This window comes from Camelina sativa, chromosome 17 (genome assembly GCF_030686135.1).
Source record: "Camelina sativa cultivar CO46 ecotype springtype chromosome 17, ASM3068613v1".
In the NCBI taxonomy this organism is placed as follows: Eukaryota; Viridiplantae; Streptophyta; class Magnoliopsida; order Brassicales; family Brassicaceae; genus Camelina; species Camelina sativa.
In genome coordinates, this window is record NC_141896.1 from 30,785,716 (window position 1) to 30,808,898 (window position 23,183).

At 35.6% G+C, this 23,183-nt stretch overlaps 3 protein-coding genes and 1 pseudogene across 3 annotated transcripts; 1 reads left to right on the forward strand and 3 right to left on the reverse strand.

The window, feature by feature from the left end:
* Positions 1 to 1,865: 1,865 nt before the first annotated feature.
* Positions 1,866 to 3,515, forward strand: LOC104757946 (uncharacterized). The gene is made up of 3 exons (XM_010480741.3): positions 1,866 to 2,354; positions 2,434 to 2,852; positions 2,940 to 3,515. Exons 1-3 carry the CDS (start codon positions 2,139 to 2,141, stop codon positions 3,385 to 3,387), a joined length of 1,083 nt encoding a protein of 360 aa, XP_010479043.1. The 5' UTR covers positions 1,866 to 2,138; the 3' UTR covers positions 3,388 to 3,515.
* On the reverse strand, positions 3,495 to 7,682 carry LOC104757945 (aldehyde dehydrogenase family 3 member H1). Its single transcript, XM_010480740.3, has 10 exons — positions 6,747 to 7,682; positions 5,537 to 5,605; positions 5,366 to 5,462; positions 5,072 to 5,278; positions 4,815 to 4,930; positions 4,621 to 4,725; positions 4,375 to 4,547; positions 4,207 to 4,297; positions 3,975 to 4,124; positions 3,495 to 3,887 (listed from the first exon to the last, which is right to left on the reverse strand). Exons 1-10 carry the CDS (start codon positions 6,960 to 6,962, stop codon positions 3,654 to 3,656), a joined length of 1,458 nt encoding a protein of 485 aa, XP_010479042.1. The 5' UTR covers positions 6,963 to 7,682; the 3' UTR covers positions 3,495 to 3,653.
* Positions 7,683 to 11,177: 3,495 nt separating this feature from the next.
* Positions 11,178 to 13,223, reverse strand: LOC104757947 (uncharacterized). Its single transcript, XM_010480742.3, has 4 exons — positions 12,306 to 13,223; positions 12,075 to 12,212; positions 11,609 to 11,848; positions 11,178 to 11,519 (listed from the first exon to the last, which is right to left on the reverse strand). The coding sequence occupies exons 1-4, from the start codon at positions 13,161 to 13,163 to the stop codon at positions 11,418 to 11,420; spliced, it is 1,338 nt and encodes a 445-aa protein (XP_010479044.1). The 5' UTR covers positions 13,164 to 13,223; the 3' UTR covers positions 11,178 to 11,417.
* A 6,275-nt stretch (positions 13,224 to 19,498) lies between these two features.
* On the reverse strand, positions 19,499 to 20,726 carry LOC104757948 (uncharacterized; annotated as a pseudogene).
* Positions 20,727 to 23,183: the final 2,457 nt, after the last annotated feature.

Sequence of the window (23,183 nt, forward strand, 5' to 3'; positions counted from 1 at the left end):
TAATATTAATATTAAAGTTTGATTATTTCTTTTTTTATATATATAACATGTTTTCTTCGTATAACATGATTTGAAAATTGAAGACAATGTCAATATATAACAATGGGTTTTCATCAAAACTAAATCATAAACCCTAAATAGTAAAATCTAAACTCCATTGGTTTTACTTTTGTTTATCGGTTTGGTTGAAACCCAAAAACCAATAATGCCGTAAACAAACCGGTATTCGAAACCATCTACTGATCTACCTCTAATTATTCTTTATTTCAAAAAAAATAATAATAATATGAAACTAAACTAACCAAATCCATACCATACACTTCAATTTTTAAATAACTGTTAAGTTAGATGCATAGGCTGATAACCATACATAACAGGCCAAAAAGGCCTTCTCTAAACCTATTCTAAGCAGAATTATAAGGGCTTCTCTCTCATTCGCTTGCAATTTGGTGATTGCGGTTTATCAAAAGAGGGAAATAATTCGCTTGCAGATTGTTGCGTTATTCAATGAAGAAAGTGATCTAAAAGAACTTTAGTGAGCTATGAATCACTTAACGTGATTTTACGAGTTCACATCTCAACCGTAACCCTATATCTTGACTAATCATTGTTAATAATCCATATCTCCATATCACAGAACAACTGATTTTAAACCACAAGATCTCAATTTTGAAGACATGGCCCTGTTTGTTTCCTTGTTGGTTCTCCGTTTTTTTTTCATAATAAAAACTTTAACAGCTTTCATTGACTTCCACAATTGCAATCTATTGTATGTGTGTAATCCCCGACCATCCCCAATCTCCACTTTTTAGTGGGTCCCATGTCTAATCCTAGTACAACACCTTCCTTAATGGGCCTCATATCCTCTCACTAGGTCCGTGAGCCCATCAATATCCGACAGCCGGTTTGCTATGTCTGGGAAGCTTTAAAGACTTGTTACCGTCCCTACAAATCACCACATGATCTTTCGCTGTGTTTTGTCCTCAATCACACAGTTCTGATAGTGATTTCTTGGAAGGTCACCTATCCTAAGACTAATCCAGCTCAAAGCACGCTTAACTTTGGAGTTCTCTCAGGTCCCTTGACTGAAAAGATAAGTGCATTTGGTGATATAAGTGACCAAATCAATTTTTTTAAACTTTTCTGCATGTCCCTGAAATCGAGGTATGACAATTATATGTATGTCTTAACGAAGGTGGTTCAGATTTGAGATCAATTTGTCTGGCTAAGCTCAATTATTATTGGACCGATCTCATTCCCAATTATATAGCAAACCTGAACTAATTGTTAACCAAGAATAATTGAGCTTAGCCAGACAAATTGATCCCAACTCTGAACCACCTTAACCAACTTTCGGTTTACCTCAAATTCAATCGTTCTTTGTTTGTCACACTTATTAGGTCAACAAGCCCCCTTTAAATTCACAAAGAAATAAAGCCATAAATATATACTATTTTTTAATTAAAAACGAACTGAAATTTTAAGGAAATACAAAAACAATCATCGAAAGGTCAAATCTAAATTAATCAATAACCTGTTTACCTTTCTTGGCAAAACTGTTAGATCCAATTGGTAAATACGGTAACCAATTGTAATTTCCTTTCGCCAAGATAGAATGATTCCAAAAATTGGTATAAGTGAATGAACTCGGTAAATTTCATCGAGTTGCCAACACCAAAATATTCTTTCCTAACAATGGAATATATCTCAAAATCTTTTTTACTAACTAAAGCAACCAATCTTAGTTTTCCATGTATATAATTATATCATTACATTTTTACAAAAGTCAACTCCTAATCTTTTGGACAGTAGTCATATTTTTGTCATATATGAATATATATTATAGATATCGTAAATATTATGACAACAGCGACTCGTTATGAGATTGAGATGAAATAAATGAAAAAAAAAAAGATAGGTTTAAGCTAATTAGTAAATATGACGAGAGCGTTTCTTATCTTGAACCTTATTGATCTGTACTCCTATCTGTGTCGGTCAATAGCAAAAGATTTTGTCTAAAAAAGGAAGTTATGATAACAAAAACGTTTCAATTCTCTCATTCATCCATCTCCCGGAAACGTCTCTCTCTCTCTGTCTCTCTCTCTCTTTCTCTTTCTTTTTCTCTGTCTCCGCCGTGAATGGCAACACAAGGTATGGCTCAGCCATCGGCGAAGAAACGAAGCTTCATCCTCCGTGATCTCTTCAAACTTTGCCGATCAATCTCAAGTGTTTTGCCTCGTGAAAAACTTAAACATCATCATCATCATATTCATAAGGCTAAACATGTCACAAACGAATCCAAACGTGTTGATGAAGAACCTAAACGGAATAAACCTAACGCCTTCAAAGTCCAGGTTAGTTTCACAACAAAACATACGACTTAATTCTTTTGAGGTTCGGTAATATGTATTTGATAGATTTTATTTTCCCTAGGAAACGAAGGGGACGGGTGATAATAATGATGTGGAAGGTGTGGGTCTTTGTAAGGTTCGTAGCTATAGATATGTCAACACCAATACCAATTTCGTGGGGAACAAGAAACGATCATCTCTTTCAAGAAGTTGTAGCCACAACACGGCCACGGATACCTCAACCAACTCGACATTGCGGAGCTTATCGTATGTAGGGAGGAACAACAGGATGACGGAATCCGGTAGATTTATGCCAACACTTATGAGATCTTCAACCACGGTTCCAAGGAGCTTTGCGAATCAGATTTTGTATTCGACCTCCTCTGCCAGAGTGGCCAAACCTTCTCCAACAGAGAAGAAGCTAAGATGCACGCTTGAAGAGCTATGCAACGGATGTACCAAGAAGATCAAATTCAAGAGAGATGTTATTACCAGCTCAGGGTTGGTTCTGTTTCTTTACCTAACTTGGCAACGAGGTTACGAAAAGAAGACTATATAACTAACTTACTAAATTTTTGTGTTGTGTAGGCAAATGTGTGAGGAGGAAGAGATGGTGGAAATAAAAGTGAAACCAGGATGGAAAGGAGGAACAAGACTAACATTCGAAGGCAAAGGAAACGAAGCAATGGGGAGTACTGTACCGGCTGATTTGATATTCGTGATAGTTGAGAAAGAGCATGAGGTGTTTCAAAGAGAAGGAGATGACCTCGAAATGGCGGTGGAAGTCTCTCTCGTCGAAGCTTTAACGGGATGCGAGCTCTCCGTTGCTTTACTTGATGGTGACAATATGAGTTTGAGGATAGAAGATGTGATTTACCCTGGATATGTTACAGTTGTTCAAGGCAAAGGCATGCCAAAATTAAAGGAGAAAGGGAAGAGAGGAGACTTGAGAGTTCGGTTTCAGACTAAGTTCCCACAACAACTTACAGATGAACAAAGGGCAGAGATTCATAGCATTCTTGAAGATTCTTCTTGATCTGTTGCTACACAACTCTCTTTCCCTTTATACGGGAACTTTTACAACATGGTTTAGATAAAAAAATCACTCTGTGTCATCTTTGTTTGTAAACAACTAAGTTGAAATGAAGAAACCGGTTACCAATCTTTTATTTATCGACTTAAATATTCATCCACAATAAAACAAATCATATATCTTTGACAACAAACCATGTTCATAGGGTAAAAAAAACCGAGAAAGTAAGATACAAGGGGAAGTGGTATTCATGTTTTAGTCTTAGCCGTTTAAGATAAACCTAGAAGGACTTTGAATATATTGAATATATTGCTGTCGACAAGGGCTTTTAACAACCTAAGCTTTCCTCTCGAGTACGGTGGGTACCTGACTGGGGCATCACCAAATAGGCTTCTGTAGAGAACAGCCTTCTTGTGACTGAAAGCATCAAATGAGAATTTACCATGGTAAGCACCCATTCCACTTTCACCAACTCCTCCGAATGGTAATGTGTGAAGTGCAAGCTGCAAAACATCAGTTTTATTATGATAAATTGCTAAAGTGTGTATGTATCTAGCTTAATAGATCAGATAGAGCTAGTGTTTTTTTACATGAACAGCTATGTCGTTGACCACTATGCCTCCAGCGGAAACTGTCATGGCGAATCTCTCTTTCAGTTTCTGGTTATGGGTAAACAAGTATGCAGCCAGTGGTTTTGGTCGAGAATGAATCACGTCAAAACTCTCTTCCAAGTTGTTGAGCTGTAAAGAACAAAAGAGCTCGTTAAAGTTGCCTCCAAGGAGATGAAGCAGAGCCTATATAGAATGTAAAAATGGTTCCTACCGTGATGATTGGGAGGAGAGGGCCAAATATTTCTTCACTCATGATCAAAGAATCTAATGGTACATCAAGCAAGATTGTTGGAGCAATTTTCCTGAATGATGTAAACTAAAGATTAGCATAAGGAAACTAAGGGATGATGAGAATATAATATAACAGAGAGGAACTCACAGGTTCTCTCTGTCTTTGTCACCACCGTAGACGATTTTGTCAGAAACATCCTTCTCTTCTAACAGCTTGGATAGGCGATCAAAGTGGTTTGAGTTTACAATACGTGACATATCTTTCGAGTCCATAGGCTTCTTCCCATAAAATGTCTCCAATTCATGCTTCATGGCATCAATCTTGGGAAGAGAGAAGAAAAAGGTCAAAAACAAAAGTGCATCAAGGGAGCTATCTTAAGGTTCTTAACCTTACCAATTTTGGAGCAAATTCCTTTGTTGTCAAGATGTAGTCTGGAGAAACACACGCCTGACCATTGTTGCAACCCCATTTGCCTGCGATTATCCGCCTGACAGTAACCTTCAGTATACGTAAAGAAGACACTACATTAACCTCAGTACAAACAAAACATTATGCAGGAGTCGTGATATAAAGAAGTATTTCAGTACTTTCAAATCGGTGTTTGAGTCTACTACAACAGGAGATTTTCCTCCAAGCTCCAGGACAACTGGTGTGAGATGCTTTGCAGCTGCAGTCATTATGACACGCCCGATTTTCGAACTACCTAACCAAGCAAAAGTAGGAATCTTTTAGTCTCCTGAAAGAAAATTTACTAGAATAGTGCGTTTCATGTTGCTCCTCACGTATGAAAACTTTGAGGGATAACTTTTGAAAGAAACACATTATGCCAAGTTTTAATAAGAACCTGTGTAGAATATTTTGTCCCACTTTTGATCCAGCAGAAGAGTTGTCTCATTAACATTTCCTTCGATAACTCTCACCGCAGAAGGGTCTAGATACTGTTCCAATAACTTTGCGAGCAGAGCAGACGATGCTGGAGCCAGTTCTGATGGCTTTAAGACAACAGCATTTCCAGCAGAAATTGCACCAATTACAGGATCAATAGACAGCACTTGCAAGAAACAAGAAACTGTCAGAGTTCATCCAAAATGTATAAATACATTAAGAGTGCAAATCCAATCAATTAAGAGGGACATACAGAAGGGATAGTTCCAAGCCGAGATTACTAGGACAACTCCAAGAGGCTCAGACACAATCTCGGCCGATGCAGGAAACGTCGTTAGGGAAGTCTTTGCCTAAAAGCAAAACAGAACAGTAAATAACATAGCTTGACAACAAAACTCTGCAGAAACTTTAATCCAAAGCACACCTTATCCGGCGCCATCCAGTTTTTTAGCTGCTTAAGAGCTAACTTGCACGAGTTCCTCAGTAGAGCTACCTGCATAATTAGTCAAACATCATAATCAGATAACAGCTAATGTAATCAAGATTAGTCTTTGTCAAAAATCGACAGCTTAGGGCCAAAAGTGATAAAGACCATGGACCACTAAAGAATTGGCAGAACCACAAACTAATCAACTCAAGGGTAACTTGTGTTGGTAACATTAAATGAGGAAAGGACAGTTTTCGAAAGCTCTGTGTGGGTGTCATTGGATGTAAACGTTGTTACAGAGTTAAGGAACAAAAGTAATGGAAAACGTGGGAATCCATACAGGTAGGTGTATCAGTTGCATAAAGATATTAAATGCGTATTGCTTTCAAGAGGACCCCAATATTATTTAGAGTATTGGTTCCTACATCCAACAAACATAAAGTTACCAGCAGTTTTGATCTGAGTACACTATTAAAGTTATGAAACAAAAGTTGCATTGAAGTTGGTATTGTACAAATGTTGACACACAACATCATCGACGTAGCCAACTAAGGTGAAAAGATATTAATGACTCCGACCAAGTTGGAGAAATATACTAATCGAATTTAAAGAGAGGTATGGCTAATATATGAAAGAGACACTAATTCAAGAAAATATCTCACTAGACAAATTATGTACGCCGCAAAGATATTGCAACTGGTCCTTGATGGTTTTAACCGACGCTTACAACTAATTATAGAGGTGAGAGCATGCTTCTTATTATTTTACGCAAAATCCACCAAATATAAAACAGAAACACCAAGTTCAAACTCAAGTCGACAACAAATAAAACACTAAGACTAGTACCAGGTAATATGCTTTTGTACTAATAAATCAACATATTTAGGAACTAAGTCTACCTCGAATAAAACAATAAAGACTATCACAAACTAGTAATTTAGAGGGTAACCAATTAGCTAATTCACACTGTAATTAATTACAAATTAGCTTCTAGTTTTCGTGAATCCTATATTACCACAATGCCACAACACGTTTGATCACACTGTAATAAATGGATCTTCAATTTTAAAATTTCAAAAAATTCAGAAACTAGATTCGAGTTAGAATTGATCACCAATCTCAAATCTAACAAGCTAAAGAAAGCGAAAGCATAATAAATAAGAAAGAAGGAAAAGGAAAAAAAAAAAAACAGAGTTTGTTAAGAGACCTCAAAGACAGAAGATTCAAGCTCAGGCTTGCCGAGATCGTGGCGAAGAGCCTCGACGATGTCATGCTCATGGTTATCACAAATAACCAAGAGTTTCTTAAGCTGAGTAATTCTCCAGTCATAACCACGAGTCACTCCATCATCAAAGCTCCGACGAAGCTCGTTCACCAAATCACTCGCTTCCGCCGCTCCAAACACCTTCTTCGCTGCCGCCATTCCACGAAACGTGTGCTAATCAAAGACGTTACGCAAAAGATGTCACGGGAAAGAGAGAGAGAGAGAAGGAGAGAAAAGAACAAATATTGAGTTCGGATCCCGAGAAAAAAACTGATATTGATTTTTTTTTTGTTAAATGAATGATAAATAATAAATATTCTTCTCGTATAAGATATTGACGTTGCTCGTGTCACCAAAAACAAAAAAAAATGTGATAATATCTTTTACTTTTTCTTATTTTCTTTCTCGATATTGATTATAACAAAAAGGCGAGCGTTTCAATATATTCATTCACTTATATTTATAGACATGTCGAAAAAAAATAAGAAGGAAACATTAATCTATAAATAGAAATATATATATAATGAAGACATCAAGATATTTTTTAAAAATATATGTATATAGAATGAAGACCAAAATAAGAATAAAATAAAATAAAAATAAGAATAAGGTAAGGATGATAATGTAATGGTGCGTGTAACGTATGAGTGATGATGTAAAGAGAAGAGGCGTGTGGGTATAACTCGCGGAGCATAAGCGAACTCACAACTCACGTGTCATGAGCGTGAGATACACGTGCGGTATGTGCGAAGTGTGATGGACACTGATCTGGGTGGGTTGGTGGGAGAAGTTGAGATTAGGCAAGACGACGGACCATATTGTATTATTGATATTTTTGGGTAGAGAGAGTTGGGCAAATTAGCTGTGTTTTACCGGGTCAAGGTTTTCTATTTAAATTCCACTCTTGTTCTCTTTTAATATCTTATCTACTTTTATTTTGGGTGTGACTTAAAGACATTACTAGAAGGTGGAATTGTCTTTTTTTTTTTTGTTTCCGTGTACTAGTCAAAAAAGAAAAAAAAAATTTGATGGAATTTTTTTTGCTATGAATAATATAATTTTTTTATAGAATTAATGAAATTTTGTAGTATATGATGATAATAGGCCTAGACATAAAAACCAAAATCTAAAATTAAAAATTTGGTTACAAAATTAGACCGAATAGTCACAAAATTTAAACGTAGTCTAAATGTTTATATCTGAATTAGTTGAATTGAATCGTACAAAAAACCGAGCTGTATATCAGAAAATCCAAAATAAAATTATATATCCTAACATATTAGTTATAGTTATAATTTTATAATCAAAAATATCTGAAATAACCTGGATATCCAAAAAGCATTGTTATATTTGTCAAAATTGTACAATTGTTTTGCAAAATCTACCAAACTTTATTAAAATTGAACAACTTTTTTTGTTTAATTTGAAAACCAATCCAAACCCGACACCTATTAAAACCAAAACTGAACTGAATAATTTATAAAAACTGAACGAATAATAATTTATCTTACCCAAAATTATCTTAATCCTAGAAATTACACATCAATATGATTACATGAAAAGCTCTTAATTAACAAACTGTAACAGAAAAAAAAAATAGAAAAGAAAAAACAAAATCAAGAGAAAAATAGGAAAAACACTGGAGGAGAAGGATGTGTATTCCTATATTTCAAACTTGGTATAAACTTTGATGCGATTACTTATTTTGTTTATTTGGTTGTGATACATAGGAACACTAATTCAAGAAACAATGTTAATGATGCTGCAAGGAAGTTCTATGACAGATTCTAATTAGGAAAGGTCTATTATATATATCATGGGAATAACTTACACATGCTAACAAGCAGTTCAAGACGGTTCATAATGATTATGAGATGACACTGAATGAAAATTTAGAGGTTGAGATCACATCTGAGTGATGGTATACATAAATCTAGTTACAGAATGCATATCGCAGTTGTGCTACTTTTGACTTCAATGAGTTAACCTGGGATACAATAACTCCCATCAATGAATACATAACTCTTTCTTTGTTTTGGTTACTGAGCAAAGAAACTGAAAGTGAACACATCCATCAGTTAAGAAAGCAATGGACAAAAATCTGTTACCTACCTTTCTTGAGTCTATTAATTGATTCTCCTAGAGTTTTTGAATCTTGATTGAATTGATTTCACATTTCCCCTTTTGCCAGGCAAACCCTTTTCTTTTTTTTACAGGAATGGTGGACCTCTCTATAGATACCATATTTGCTTCTCCACTCTTTTCTCTTCTGTTTTTAAAGTCGTGGTAAAGCAAGCAACCAGAGCGGACATTGAGGCCAAGCAAGCAAGCCATGTACATTCGGCCTTGTCTTGTATTAGTAAATTTTCGGCTTTCTATTGGTAGGGTGTATAATTATGAATGTTGAGTTGTCAAGTTCGAATCATCTTGTGATCTCTTTTAACATTTTCTATAAAAAAAATTTCAATAGTTTGTAGGCCCAAATTTTGTTTGAGCTTAAGGCATTGATGATTGATGATCGTGACCTCTATTAACGTTTTTTTTTTGATATTTTCATTAATTTGTAGGCCCAATTTTTTTTAACTTGCGGTATTGATGCTCTGGACTGGCTCTGGTCACAACATATTGTAAACTCTTTTGTGGGTCACAACAAATTTCAGACAGTAAATTTTGGAACCACGGGGGTCTTTGTAAACTTTCTGATGGGTCTTTATTGGAATTAAATTGATTCAGATCGTAGTGTGAAACATCTTTAGAGGAGGTGGGTTCTATTCCTACAGAAAGTGGTAAGACTTTGTGTGTGGGCAAGAATAGAATTGCGCATGAGAATATTATTTTGTTGTTCTCTTTCCCGGCTTTGTGAGGTTTAATAAAAGCAAAGAAAGTTTTATTTGCTTTTTCTGATACAACGCTGGACTGAAACTGACTTATTGAATGTCAGCTTTGATCTTTTACATGCATGCCATATAGTTCCTATATTAAGTGACGCACATCGTTTCGGAGTTCATAAATTGTTTTTCTGAGCTCCCCATCCTTGGTACTCTTAGACCTTATTATGTAGCACGTGTGATATGTTGATATCAATATCGGAACGATTGTTAAATTACGAGAGAGATACTCTAGTGTGTAATCACCGACCCATCTCTTACGGGTGGCAAGAGGGATTGCATCATCAGTATCAGGTCCATGATGTAGTTTATGTAGTAAGTCTGTCAAGTCCCTAAGGATGGCATAAGCATCATGATGATTGGTTGTTTTTTTGGTGAAAGCACTGCCCATTGGAAAGAAAACAAATATATGCGCATTATACATTATGACAAACAAAGAAAGATTCATAATATCATCCACGCCAACAAAGAATGTAGTTTCTTCTTACTCTTGAAGATCACCAAAGATAACATAAGAAAATATTTTACAACTTCCTTCGTTTTGCCCACTATATTTAGTGCTTCGACTGTGAATATACAGAAAAAAAATATTCAAGTAAGATTATATCGCCAGCCATAGGCAAACGAACATGGCCTAGTGTTTGAGTATTTGACATGATATTGGTGGTAAAATCTACTTATCGGGAGAGAATTTTCTAATTTCATGAAACCATCAGATTCATTCTGCCTATACAGAACATCAGCTCTTGAAATGTAACCATCAGATTCTTGCGTAAGAAGATCGCCAACTAGCTGACTCATGTAGTAGTTTCTTCTGCCATTGATTTAGTAACTTCCTCAGCAAGAATCTGCCTATACAGAACAGCAGCTCTTGAAATGTACTTAGCCTTGATTTGCCACTGTCCGTCCATCCATGTTGCTTGAAGAACACGTGAGCACGGTTGTTGCCACCTAAAATCATCGTCCATGAGTTTACCTACAAAAAAAATGTAGCATTCTTTAATGATCCTTGATCTCACATGTACCAAAATGATTTCTAGTTTTTGGCTCAAAGCTTTCAAAAATCTATTGTCGATTAATCTTTTCTATCATTGTTTCTTTGTTGTTTTGGCATTGGGGAATGCTCTTCTCGTTTGTGTTTTAAACATTGGATTTTCAGAATCCTCCTCTTGTTGTATTTGTTTTCAACTTTAATGGAATGAAAACAAACTTTAGCCCAAAAAAAAAAAGGAGCTAATATTCTTGAATTTCCGCGTTTGTCCATTTCTTGCTCTTGAAACTTTTAAACCATAAAATTGATTATTATCCAAATTTTAGAATTTTTCTTTTAACGGTTTTCCTTCTTTTTGAACAACCACTGACAGAGTCATATTCTAGTTAAGGTGCATGTGGTTGGGGAAAAAAAAAAAACTGATGTGTGAGAAGAAGGATTTTTGAGGTGTATATCGTGAGACAAAAAGATTATACATTAGGCCAAACAAACTCATAGTTTAGAATCAAGCTTTTATTCAATGCAATAGATATGTAACAACTTTTTTGAGAGCTCAAAGATCAACATATTCTAAAATCCTGCTCCAAGCACGAACCACATTTCTTTTAGAAGTTTGAGAATTTTGTAGACAAATCACATAATCTGATATTAACAAAGGGTTATTACTTAACTATAAGCAGCCACTTAGGATATCACAAGGCTAGAGTGAATGTATTGCTTGCATCCATACATGTTTCAGATCACTTGACCAGCAGATACTCCCTCAAAGGAACTTAGTGCGCTGATAACCGATTCATATACCTCTATACCTTTCATGAACACAGTATCTTTAAGGAACTGAGGCCAAGAGAAAATGTTTATATCAGTATTGTGATTAATACATATAATTCAAAGATATCAATACAGAATATCATCATGCCAAATACCTCGTTATGGTCATGCACTAAAACAGGAGTATTACTCATTGGAGAGAAACCCAAAACCGGAATTCCCAAAGTGCGAATAAAGCGTGAATCCGTAGTTGAAAGCAAAACTTCAGGCTTTGCGAGTTTTCCTCCCGTTGCTTTAACAGCTTGCTTGAAGATAGACCACCAAGGATTCGAATCATCTATTGGATTCATCATGGCTCGTCCTAAATGGTCTCTTAAATTTCCTTTCAGTTTTATCTGGTGGCAAGAAAAATACAGCAAAATGATTATTCTACCTAATTAAGAGCCAAGAACAGTTGAGATTTGCATAGCCATAAAATGTTATTTCTCTCCTTTGCTGCATTTGGTGCTAAATTCTTAACCAAGGAAGACCATAGAAGGATCACTCCTTAGACAGATTAAAAAAGAAAGAGCTAAAGAATATTCTATAACCAACACAAACAACATCTAGTTTAATTCTTACTATGTAGGTCATGTTCCTAATAGAAGGAGCCCATTCTTCAGCAATTCTTTTTTCCATAAGATCTGGATCTGCCGTAGGAGGCAACCTTAGATCATACCCAGCTTCTGCTTCTGAGGGCTGCATGTTCATCACAAACCCCTAAAAACACACACACGCACACTTAAAACAAAATCTCATACGTACACATCAAAAAAGAAAAATTGCAAAACTGAAATCATCAACGTAACTCACAGTAGTAGAAGGAGTTCCAGCTTTAAGATAAACTGGATTCACAGAGATAACTTCAGAATTTGCAGCTTTCCCAGCTTTGACTAAATCAAACTGCGTCTCTCTAAACTTAGATATCAACTCAACACTCTTCATCAAATTCTCCATAGCTGAATTATCATACAACTTAGCATCATGCCCTGGGATGCCTTCAGCTCGTATAACAAGATGCCATGGAGTACGTTCAGCGTAAAACAATCTGAACTCATCTCCAGGACTCGCTTGCCCTTCATCCATGACAAATCCTAAATTCAACTCTGTAAATTCCGAAGATGCCGCGAACTTCATCATCCCGTCGAATCCACCGAGCTCTTCTTCAGGAACGTATGAGATATGAACAGTACGAAGAGGAGAGAAGCCTCTTGATTTCAGATTCTTGATTGCTTCAAGGTACTGAATACCGATACACTTGTCATCTTGCGCGCCACGAGCGTAGATATGACCATCCACGGTTCTGTGAGCCGAGAACGGTGGATGAATCCATTTTTCGGATTCAGCGGGAACAGAATCGAGGTGAGAGTTAAAGAGAATCGAAGGAAGGTTAGAGTTTGAGCCTAGCCATGTGAGGAGAAGAACTGGCTTACCAGGAACAAACTCGATGGTTCGAGAAGTTAGACCTATTGATCTTGCTTGATCAAGAAGAAACGAGACTGCTGCGGTGTAGTTAGGGTTTGGATGAGCGGTGTTGATTCTTAAGTATTGTTGGAATCTTGTGATTGGTGTATCTTCTTCGTTTTCGCTGTTTGATCGAAGTGAGAAGATGATGGAGAAGAGGAAGAGAGTCCAGAGAAGAGAATACACCGCCCCAGAATCTTTCGCCATGGATTTGTAGTTGGAGGAGTGATTACCGATCTGAGGATGAAGAAGAAGAAGAGCTTTTGCTATTTTTATTGTGACTTGAGCTTGACCGACGAACTGTGGATGGAAATGGTCTTTTAAAAAATTATTAAACAAGAGACCATGTCATATATTCAAATCATTTGTATCGTGCGGGGGATATTTTCAATATCTAGTCTTTTAAAAATGTATCCGTTTAAGATTAGTAGATATTATCTTACATCTCTTAATGTAAACTGATCCGACTTCACAATCTTTACTAAAACGCATAGAATATGTTAATTTTCTAAAAACTTAAGTATACGAAGGTTGACTTTGCTATTGGTTTTATCATTTATGATGTAAAAGCACTTGTGATTTCAAAGTCTTAAGTTCTCATTTATTGTAAAATAGTTTGGGTTTATATGTAGTTTAGTTACTGTGGTTCAAAAATCATTTATTTCAGGGTTTAGTTTTGAAGAAATGTTGTAAAAGTAAGAGACAAGGTTTGTGTTTCTCTTAATCTTTTTATTCATTAATCAATCGATAGGCTTACATATATATATAGTAAAGGACAGAAGCCCTATCATAATAGGAAATACTACCGCAGGGGAATAATGTAATATAATACTATTTGGTGGGTCTTTGTTTGGTGGGTCTCGACGTCTCGTGATATTTATTTTTTCCTCTCAAACCATTGGTATTCACCAATTATAGTCGTATAAAAATATAATACTTATCCTGTTTTATGTATTTATGTGAGACAAACGTTCTTGGATTCCTATTAATACATTCGGCAGGTTCGATTTTTACATGTATGTCAAAAACTTTTGTCGGTTTACATATACGGTACTTACTCTTATACATACACAGGATTATATTTTATAAAGATTCATGCAAAATGACGTAAATGTTTTTATAGATAGACCCTTACGTTATATTTGTTCATCTGAAAGGCCTTAGGTCTTTTTTTTTTTTAATTTAATAATAAAGACTACGGTTTATCTAACGAAAAGGAAAAATAGAGACATTAGAAAAGGTATGAAAACACGGCGTAATACGTCAGGAACGTTCCTCCCATTTGATCTCGTCATCGAGATACTCACGAGATTGCCGGCGAAGTCTATCGTGAGATTTCGTTTCTTGTCGAAGGTATGTGATTCCACACTTAGCAATCCAATATTCACTGACTCGTTCTTCACCAAATCTTTGTCTCGCCGGAAGCTACTGTTCACGTGCCCTAAAGACGGCAAAACGTTCTTCTTCTCATCACCAAAGCCTCATGATTCGTCTCCTTTAGTGGTAGATTTATTCTCTTATAGCCAAACTTATTAGAAATCTAAAAGTTGTTGCATCCATCACAGGGGAGTATGTCTCCTCATAATATATTCCTGGTCTTTGTGAGAATCCTTATGCCACAAGCCGTGCCTTATATCTCACGATTTCATTATTCTCATTTCTCTTCCTTACAAAGACCCACTTATGTCCAACTGGTTTTATATCGAATGGTGTCCTTAAGATCAGAGCAAACACATTCCTCTTCTTTAAAGACTTTAACTCCACGTCAATGGCTTCTTTCCACTTTAGCCAATCTTTACTTTGAGTGCACGTGGGTTCCTGATCCTCATTTATTTCAAGTGCTACCTTATAAGCAAATATTTCATCAATGTCGACATTATTACGGTTCCATTGTATTCCAGACATGATATAATTGATTGAGATCTCATTATTATTAATACCTACAGGACCTTGAGGTTCAGCATCCCAAACCTCATTTGGTACCTTAGGCTTTGCCGCGGCCATGTCTATAATTTCCTAAACCTCAGTTTGTTTTGCACCTTTCTTAGATTTCCGAGGGTTCTTATCTTTGGAACCTAATGGTCTACCACGTTTCAAACGTGCCTTAGACTCTGTAGCAACTTGATTATTGTGTCCCTTTTGAATATCAATACGTACTGGTGCATTACAAGCTGGTATGTACGATTTTGTTACTCTCTTTGGATCAACAAAGGAATCTGGCAATTGAATAGCTAGCTTTTGCAAATGTATAATCTTTTGGACCTCTGCATCACATGCTAGAGTCCGAGGATCTTGCCAATTTAAGGATGTTTGATTCCATGATATTTCCTTGACCAGCTTGTTTGTCTCTCCACCCAACATAGGAAATTCGGATTCAACAAAGTGACAATCCGCGTATCTGGCCTTAAATAGATCACCCGTAGTTGGCTCAAGATACTTAATAATGGTGGGAGAATCATATCTTAACATATATTCCCATCCTCCTCTGAGGTCCCATCTTAGTTCTCTGTGGTGGAGCAATTGGTACATAAACGGCACACCCGAATGTTTTTAGATGGGATATGTTTGGCTCATGACCCGTTAGTAATTGGAATGGTAAATATTTATGTTCACTAGATGGCCTGATGCGTATAAGCTCTTCTGCATGTAATACCGCGTGTACCCAAGCCGACACAGGAAGCTTCGACCTCATTAGTAATGGCCGAGCTATAAGTTGTATTCATTTAATGAAGGATTCAGCTAATCTGTTTTGTGTATGGACATGTGCCACGAGATGTTCCACACTTACCCCCATGGACATACAATAATCATTAAATGCTTGGGATGTAAATTCACCAGCATTGTCTAGACGTATAGTCTTAAGTGGAAAATCTGGAAAGTGGGCTCACAGTTTTATTATCTGGGCCAGCAATCTAGCAAAGGCTAGATTTCTCGTGGATAACAAACAAACATGCGACCATCTGGTCGATGCATCAATAAGGACCATAAAATATCTAAACGACCCACAAGGTGGGTGTATTGGTCCGCATATATCTTCTTGTATCCTTTCCAGAAAATTCAAAGTCTCTTTAGTTACTTTGACTGGTGATGGCCTTATAATAAGTTTCTCTTGTGCACATGCTATACACGTGAGATGTTTAGGGATAACTTTTCTCTCTTTAAGAGTGTGCCCATTAGAATTCATAATTAGCTTACGCATCATGTTAGAACCCGGATGGCCAAGCCGGTCATACCATAGAGTGAATTGTTCATTAAACATTTTATTCATTGCCAAATTAGCCTCTATCATATCAATCTTAGCATGGTAAAGACCAGTGGCTAGTGCAGGTATAGACTCTAGGACTTTCTTATGTCCTTGGGTGATTTCAGTGATATATAGGAACTCTCTGTTTCCTTCACCATTTGTTTCAACATGGAAACCATTCAAACGAATGTCCTTAAAGCTCAATAAGCTTCTCTTAGAGCTGGGTGAATACAAGGCATCACTTATTTCAAGATGTGTGCCATTAGGTAATAATATATGAGTTTGGCCGTAGCCCTCAACTAAGCTTGCTATACCCGTAATTGTACTAATATTGGCACTTTTCATTATGAGATTAATAAAATATCTCTTATCCTTCAAAATTGTGTGGCTAGATCCACTATCCACCACAAGTATCTTCTTGTCCTCAGCCATTTCTATAATGGACAAGAATTTAAGTTTTAAACTCTAAGTAATAAAACAAGCAAATATATATATTGAAGGAAATAAAATCATTGAATTTAAACCAAAATAATAATCCAAAACAATAATCCAATCAAATGCAAAGCATAAAACATAAAATTAAATCAAGACAACATTTGAGTTTTAATTATCCTCTCCTAAACAATCGGAGGTTTCATGATCCAACAGGTCATCCTTCTCATGGTCGAAATCACCTTCACCATCGAGATGAACCAGGTTAGCTTCTAGATTCTTTTTCAAACTCTCTTGATAGAGATCAACAAGGTGCTTAGGAGTTCTGCAAGTCTTTATCCAATGGTTCTCCATACCACATCTATGACAAGTGGACTTGGTCTTATGTTACGGTTTAAACATATCGTGGCCTCTACCCCGACCACGGCCGAAGCCGAATTGGTTTCCACGGCCTTGACCACCATAATTATGTCCTTGGTAAGTCCCACGACCAGGACCACCACGGCCACGACCACTCTTGTCCCTATGGACATAATTAGACTCCTTAGTCTCTTTTGGCTCTTTAGGCTCTTTAAGATTTTTCTTTGCCATGTCAACCTTGTGAGCTTCTGGTAATGGAGCTGTACCGGGAGGTCTCAATGCACTATTCATCATCAATAGCTCATTGTTAGCAAGCAGCAAACAAGAGATGAGGCTTGCGTATGTCTTAAACCCTTTCTCATGATACTGTTGTTGAAGCAGTATGTTATTGGTGTGAAAGGTTGAGAATGTCTTCTCTAGCAAGTCCTTCTCAGTACCACATAACTTCAAAATTGAGACTATCTTGAATAGCTCTGAGTTATACTCATCCATGGATTTAAAATCCTAGATCCTTAGGTTTTTCCAATCAAATTGAGCCTTTGGTAGGAGCACCGTGTTTTGGTGTCCATATCTGCTTTTCAGCTCTGTCCAAAGGTCAATAGGATCTTCAATAGTGAGGTACTGGTTCTTGAGATTCTCAGCAAGGTGATGGCGTATATGCATAATCGCCTTATACTTATCCTTTTCAGAACACTCAAACTCCTTCTCAATGCATTCACATAAGCTCTTCGATTTCAGATGGATCTTAGTGTCCAAAGCCCATTGCAAGTAGTTGTTTCCAGAAACATTAAGGGCAGCATAGGAGAGGTTGTTGAGCTTAGCCATCTGCACAATACATAATATACAACCGATCAGGGGCGGATCTAGGCTTATGAGGGGTGGGGCAAGTGCCCCATACTCATTTTCTTAATTCTTGTAAATTATTAGGTAAGTTGTGTTGGTATATCTATTAAAATCAACAAAAAATTCAGTTTCTTAAGGTTGTGCTACAGGTAAAATGCTAAGCTAAGTAGTATATCAATTAAATTTAACAAAATTATTAGTTCATTAAAGTGGTGCCCCATACAAGAATGACTTCTGCATCCGCCATTGTAACTGATCATTAGCATGCGGTATTTGAGACCGAATCATGCAACAAATTTAGGCCATGCGGTATTTGAGACCGAACAATGCCAAACACGTAGGGCCATGCGGTATTTGAGACCAAACCATGCCATCATATTACACTCAAATTTCGTGGTTTTAATATGCATGCAAGACAACAATCCTAGATAAACACTAGCATGCAAAGTTTTACTTTTATTAAGATTTCCTTTTCTAATTAGGATTAAGACAAATTTTAGGAAATATTTTCTAGGCTTTTAGGATAATGATTAGAATTAATTTAGAAGTTATCCTAATTTATGTTTTGATCTTTCATACAAAACTTAGAACAATTCCGATTTTAAGTTTTAGTTTTAGAAGTTTTGACAAACAGTCAAGAACAATCAGATTCTAACAACCTAGAACAACCAAATTAATATTTTCTTATGGATTTCGAATTTATGGTTTTAGTTCTAAGGTTCTCATGCACCAAGCAAACAATCAAACACAACCGGATTTTAATCATATCATACACAGTTTAATTGCAAGCAATCTAAAAAACCTAAACCTCATAACAACCGATTTTTAAGTTTTAGGGTTTTAGGATTTCAAAACTTATGAACTTATTTTTTGATTGTTTACTTGTAGATTTAAGGTTCCAATAGATTTAAAAGATCAGTTTCGATTCATAGGTTCTAAGAGGGTTTGATTTATTTACCTTCCACCGTTTGGGAGTTGACTAGAATGGAACCGAGAGCTAAAGACCTCGATTTTACCTTGAACTTGACAACGAACCTCGAACAAATCTCGGACAAAACTTGATCGTGAATAGACCACGAACTGGAAACAATCGCCAATCTGGAACAACCACGAACTCGTCACGAACAGGAACTGATCGCCGAGAGTTTAAACGAACAAAGGTTGTGCGGCGGTGGTTTAGGGTTTTAGGGTTTTCTCAGCTGGTGTTAGAGCTTCGTGCTGATAACGTGTTGTAAATGTAAGAGACAAGGTTTGTGTTTCTCTTAATCTTCTTATTCATTAATCAATCGATAGGCTTACATATATATATATATAGTAAAGGACAAAAGCCTTATCATGATAGGAAATACTAAACACTAAACCGATTTAGTACAAAGAAGATAGCCGATGGGCCTTATGGTCTTGGACATGAATATGAGCCGGTTATGGATTCCACTCTAAGTGTTTTACAACAAGAAATCATTTATTTCAGGGTCAATAAGTTTGATTTATCATGTAAGAGATCGTTATGATAAAGTTGACAGTTGACACCATAGTTGCCACTTGATCAGCTAGTTCGGCCATGACTAGATTTAAGAATTTACATTCTTTGGAAAAAAAGTAATTAAATGAGATTGCATATCGATGAGAGACTTTTATACATCTTTTTAATATAATCTAAAAGGGAACTAAAAAAAATCTTATTATTCGTGAAATGTAGCAAAAGAGTGGTCCATAAGACATGGACAACAACAAAAAATTGCATGACTAAGGAACCCCAAGATGAAAAATAAAAAAAAACAAAAAAAAAACCCCCAAATAAAAGCTAGATCTTAACGTGGCAAGTACAACGAATAAGAGGTACGAAGAAAGGATCGGTGAAGTAGCCAAGAATCACATTGGTGCATTCATGTCTCATGTTGACAATAAGGTTGCAGCAATAGTCACTAACACGAAACCTCCCAGTGAAGTAACTCACTTCCATCTGTTGTTTACATATTGCCGACGGCCCAAAATCTCTTACGCAGCTGATGAAATGAACCCATGGATTCTGATATGGATGCGCTGGAGTTGTTGGCATTGTTGGCGTGGGAGTGGACACAGGTTGTGGCGGTGGTGGAGACTTCTTGGGAGTTGGACGTGGAGGAGATGGTGGTGAAACTTTGGGAGTTGGTGGAGGCGTTGATGGTTTTGGAGTCGGAGGAGATGGTTTACGACGTGGAGGAGATGGTTTGGGAGGTGGCTGGGACTTTTTAGGAGTTGGTGGAGGTGTTGATGGTTTAGGAGGAGATGGTGATGGTTTAGGAGACGCGGAGACTTTTTAGGAGTTGGTGGAGGCATTGATGGTTTGGGAGGAGACGGAGATGGCTTAGGAGACGGTGGAGACTTTTTGGGAGTTGGTGGTGGTGATAATGGTTTAGGAGGAGAAGGTGATGGTTTAGGAGGCGGCTGAGACTTTTTGGGAGTTGGTGGCGGTGATAATGGTTTAGGAGGCGGCGGCGACTTTTTAGGAGGTCGTGACGGCGGTGATGGTTTAGGAGGCGGTGGAGATATTTTGGGAGGTCGTGACGGCGGTGATGGTTTAGGCGATGGTGGAGATGGCTCACGCGACGGAGGAGGTGGAGGTGCAGGGTAGGATATAGAGACGGCGGCTCCAGATCCGTTGTTATAAGTACATTTCCAAATTTTTGAATCTTGGAAACTCAAATCCACACCAAAGTAATGGTTCTGGTCGGTATTTATCAGCGTGTCCTCATTGGAGACTTCCAAAGGTTTTGGCCAAGTTGCGATCGTTGTTGTTGGTGAAAAGATGAAACATATGAGAGGTACGAAAACGATGAGGCTCTTCATTGTTGAATGCAGTTTTATTGAAATGGAACTAGAGTTATATATAGATGAGCTTTCGGTTAAACCTTTTTTCTTTCTTTCTTTCTTTCTCTTTTGTTTACTTATTTGTTTTTGATTTAATGTATATTAAGGAAGAAGAATAGATTAAACTTGCATGACCTTTATTTATGGATAAAAACACGGACATATAGAATTTTATGATATATTTTAGGAGGATCTTATCAGATACTTAACTGAACTCATCCTCTTATATTTTCTCGGATTGAAATTGTCAAACATATGGTTTTCTTTAAGATATGTTGCGGATTTCATCATATCAGCCGAAATCTAATGTTAAAGAAAAAAAATGTGCATATATATATATATACTAGATAAGGGCCCGCACAAGTTGTGCGGGTTTAAAAGTTGTTGAAGAAAATAAATTCTAAATCTGAAACAAATTTTTAAAATATAAAAAGAAATTTTATTTCCAAAATAAAATATATAAATAATTTTAGTTAGAGAAAAATCTTATTTGTATTTACTTTCATACAATTATTTATATTTATCTATTTTAATATATTATAAAAAATTATTACAACAATTTAAACCAAAATTTTTGCCAAATACTCGTCGATGAATATTATTGTTGTCAAATTTTAAAAACGTTTCATAATTTATTCACAAAATATTTTACATGCAAATAATTCATCAAAGCAACGTCTAGTTAATTTGTCCAAAAAAAAAAGCAACATCTAGTTAGTAAGTATGTACAATTTTACTCTATGTTTTACCATTAAAAATATGTTCTTACATCCAAAATTATTTTATTGTTAAGCTATGCTCTTTATCACTACCTATAAAGTATCTTATGAACAAATTAAACAAATTTTATGTTGCTTTACTTTTATTTTAGCATAATTATAGTTCTTTTAATTACTAAAACTGTTTTGTGACATAATTTCTTTAACCATAATTTTTTTTACTCCACAGATATTTTGGATGAACAACTGGTGAAAATTATCTACTCTATGACAATGATTTTATGACCAACCTAATAAAAGTTTAGAAAGTGAGAAAAAGTTAATACAACATGATAAAAATTAAATTTGAAAATTATAATCATGATGGTATATAAAAGTCTTAGATAATTCAAATATACAAAATAGAAACTTTATAAACAATCTAAAACATGACATATGTCATAATCACGTTAAGGATCGACGACCTATTTACTCCTCAGAAGTATTGCATTGTACCAAAACTACGACCTCCATATACCGGAGTTTAAACGATTTACGAACCAAAACCAATAGAAAACCACATAAATCCGGTTTGAAACTAATTTTAAAACGGTTTACCATTCCAACTTCCCAAATTTGAAAATCGTTTCTCAATTACTCGATCAAGCAGCTCTTAATCAAGAAATAATAAATTTTTATGTAGATATAATGACCATTGCTCTAAGATCACTTCACAAACATAATTTTTATGTAGATATAATGTTATTTTCTTAATTAGATGTCCTATTACGTTTCAAAAATAATAATTCGTTTCACATAACTTATGTTATTTTTTTTTTCATATTTGTTATTTACTATTTATTGATTAATAATAATATACATGCCTATTGAATTATTTTTTGTTTATACATGTCAATATCTAATTGAGAAAAATATATAATATATTAGTGTACAATGGAAAATAGATTAGTTTTGTTAATTTTCTTTTTTGATGGAAAATAGATTAGTTTTGTTAATTTTTCTTTTTGATTTAGTAATTTTTGTAAGATATGAACATGTAAATTTTAGGGAATTTTGTTGAGAGTACCACATTTGAATATAAACTTTTCTATTCTACCATAATGAAAAACTCTTTTTCTATTCTACCACAACAGATACTTAAAAAGACGCAAATACCCTCTCATTTATTAACAAAAAATCAAGAATGCATCGGTATACGTATACCTATGTCACGAGGCAATAATGTACAATGACCTTTTTATGACACAACATAAACAGAATTATTTATATTTAGATAAAATATAAAATCATTTTATTAATGATGAGAGTTTTTGTTTTTCTTATTCATTTCTTACACATTGTTCCTATGTCACTTTGTTCCTATGTCAAATAATACATTGTGGACATGTTATGAACGTTGATAGACAACATTTTAAAATCATGTCCATTAATTTTGTGATATCATGGACATGTCTGATCGTAGACTTTTATATCAATGGACAAGTGTTTCATCTAATTTCTAAATACCATGGACAACTATTTGCGTATAAGTAGTCCACCAGTTCAAATGCAACAATAGACAATTTCAATAACTGAATACAAAAACTTGTCCACAATTTTGTATTCAGTAGACAGATTATCTTCTAATTGATTGTGAATAGTTTTTCATTTACTTGATGGACAACAAATCTTCTATATATAACTACTCATTTCTGATTGTGTTATTTAACATAATATATATATATATATAAAATATTAGACATTTCTAGCTGACATGTTGTTCTCATATATATATACTAT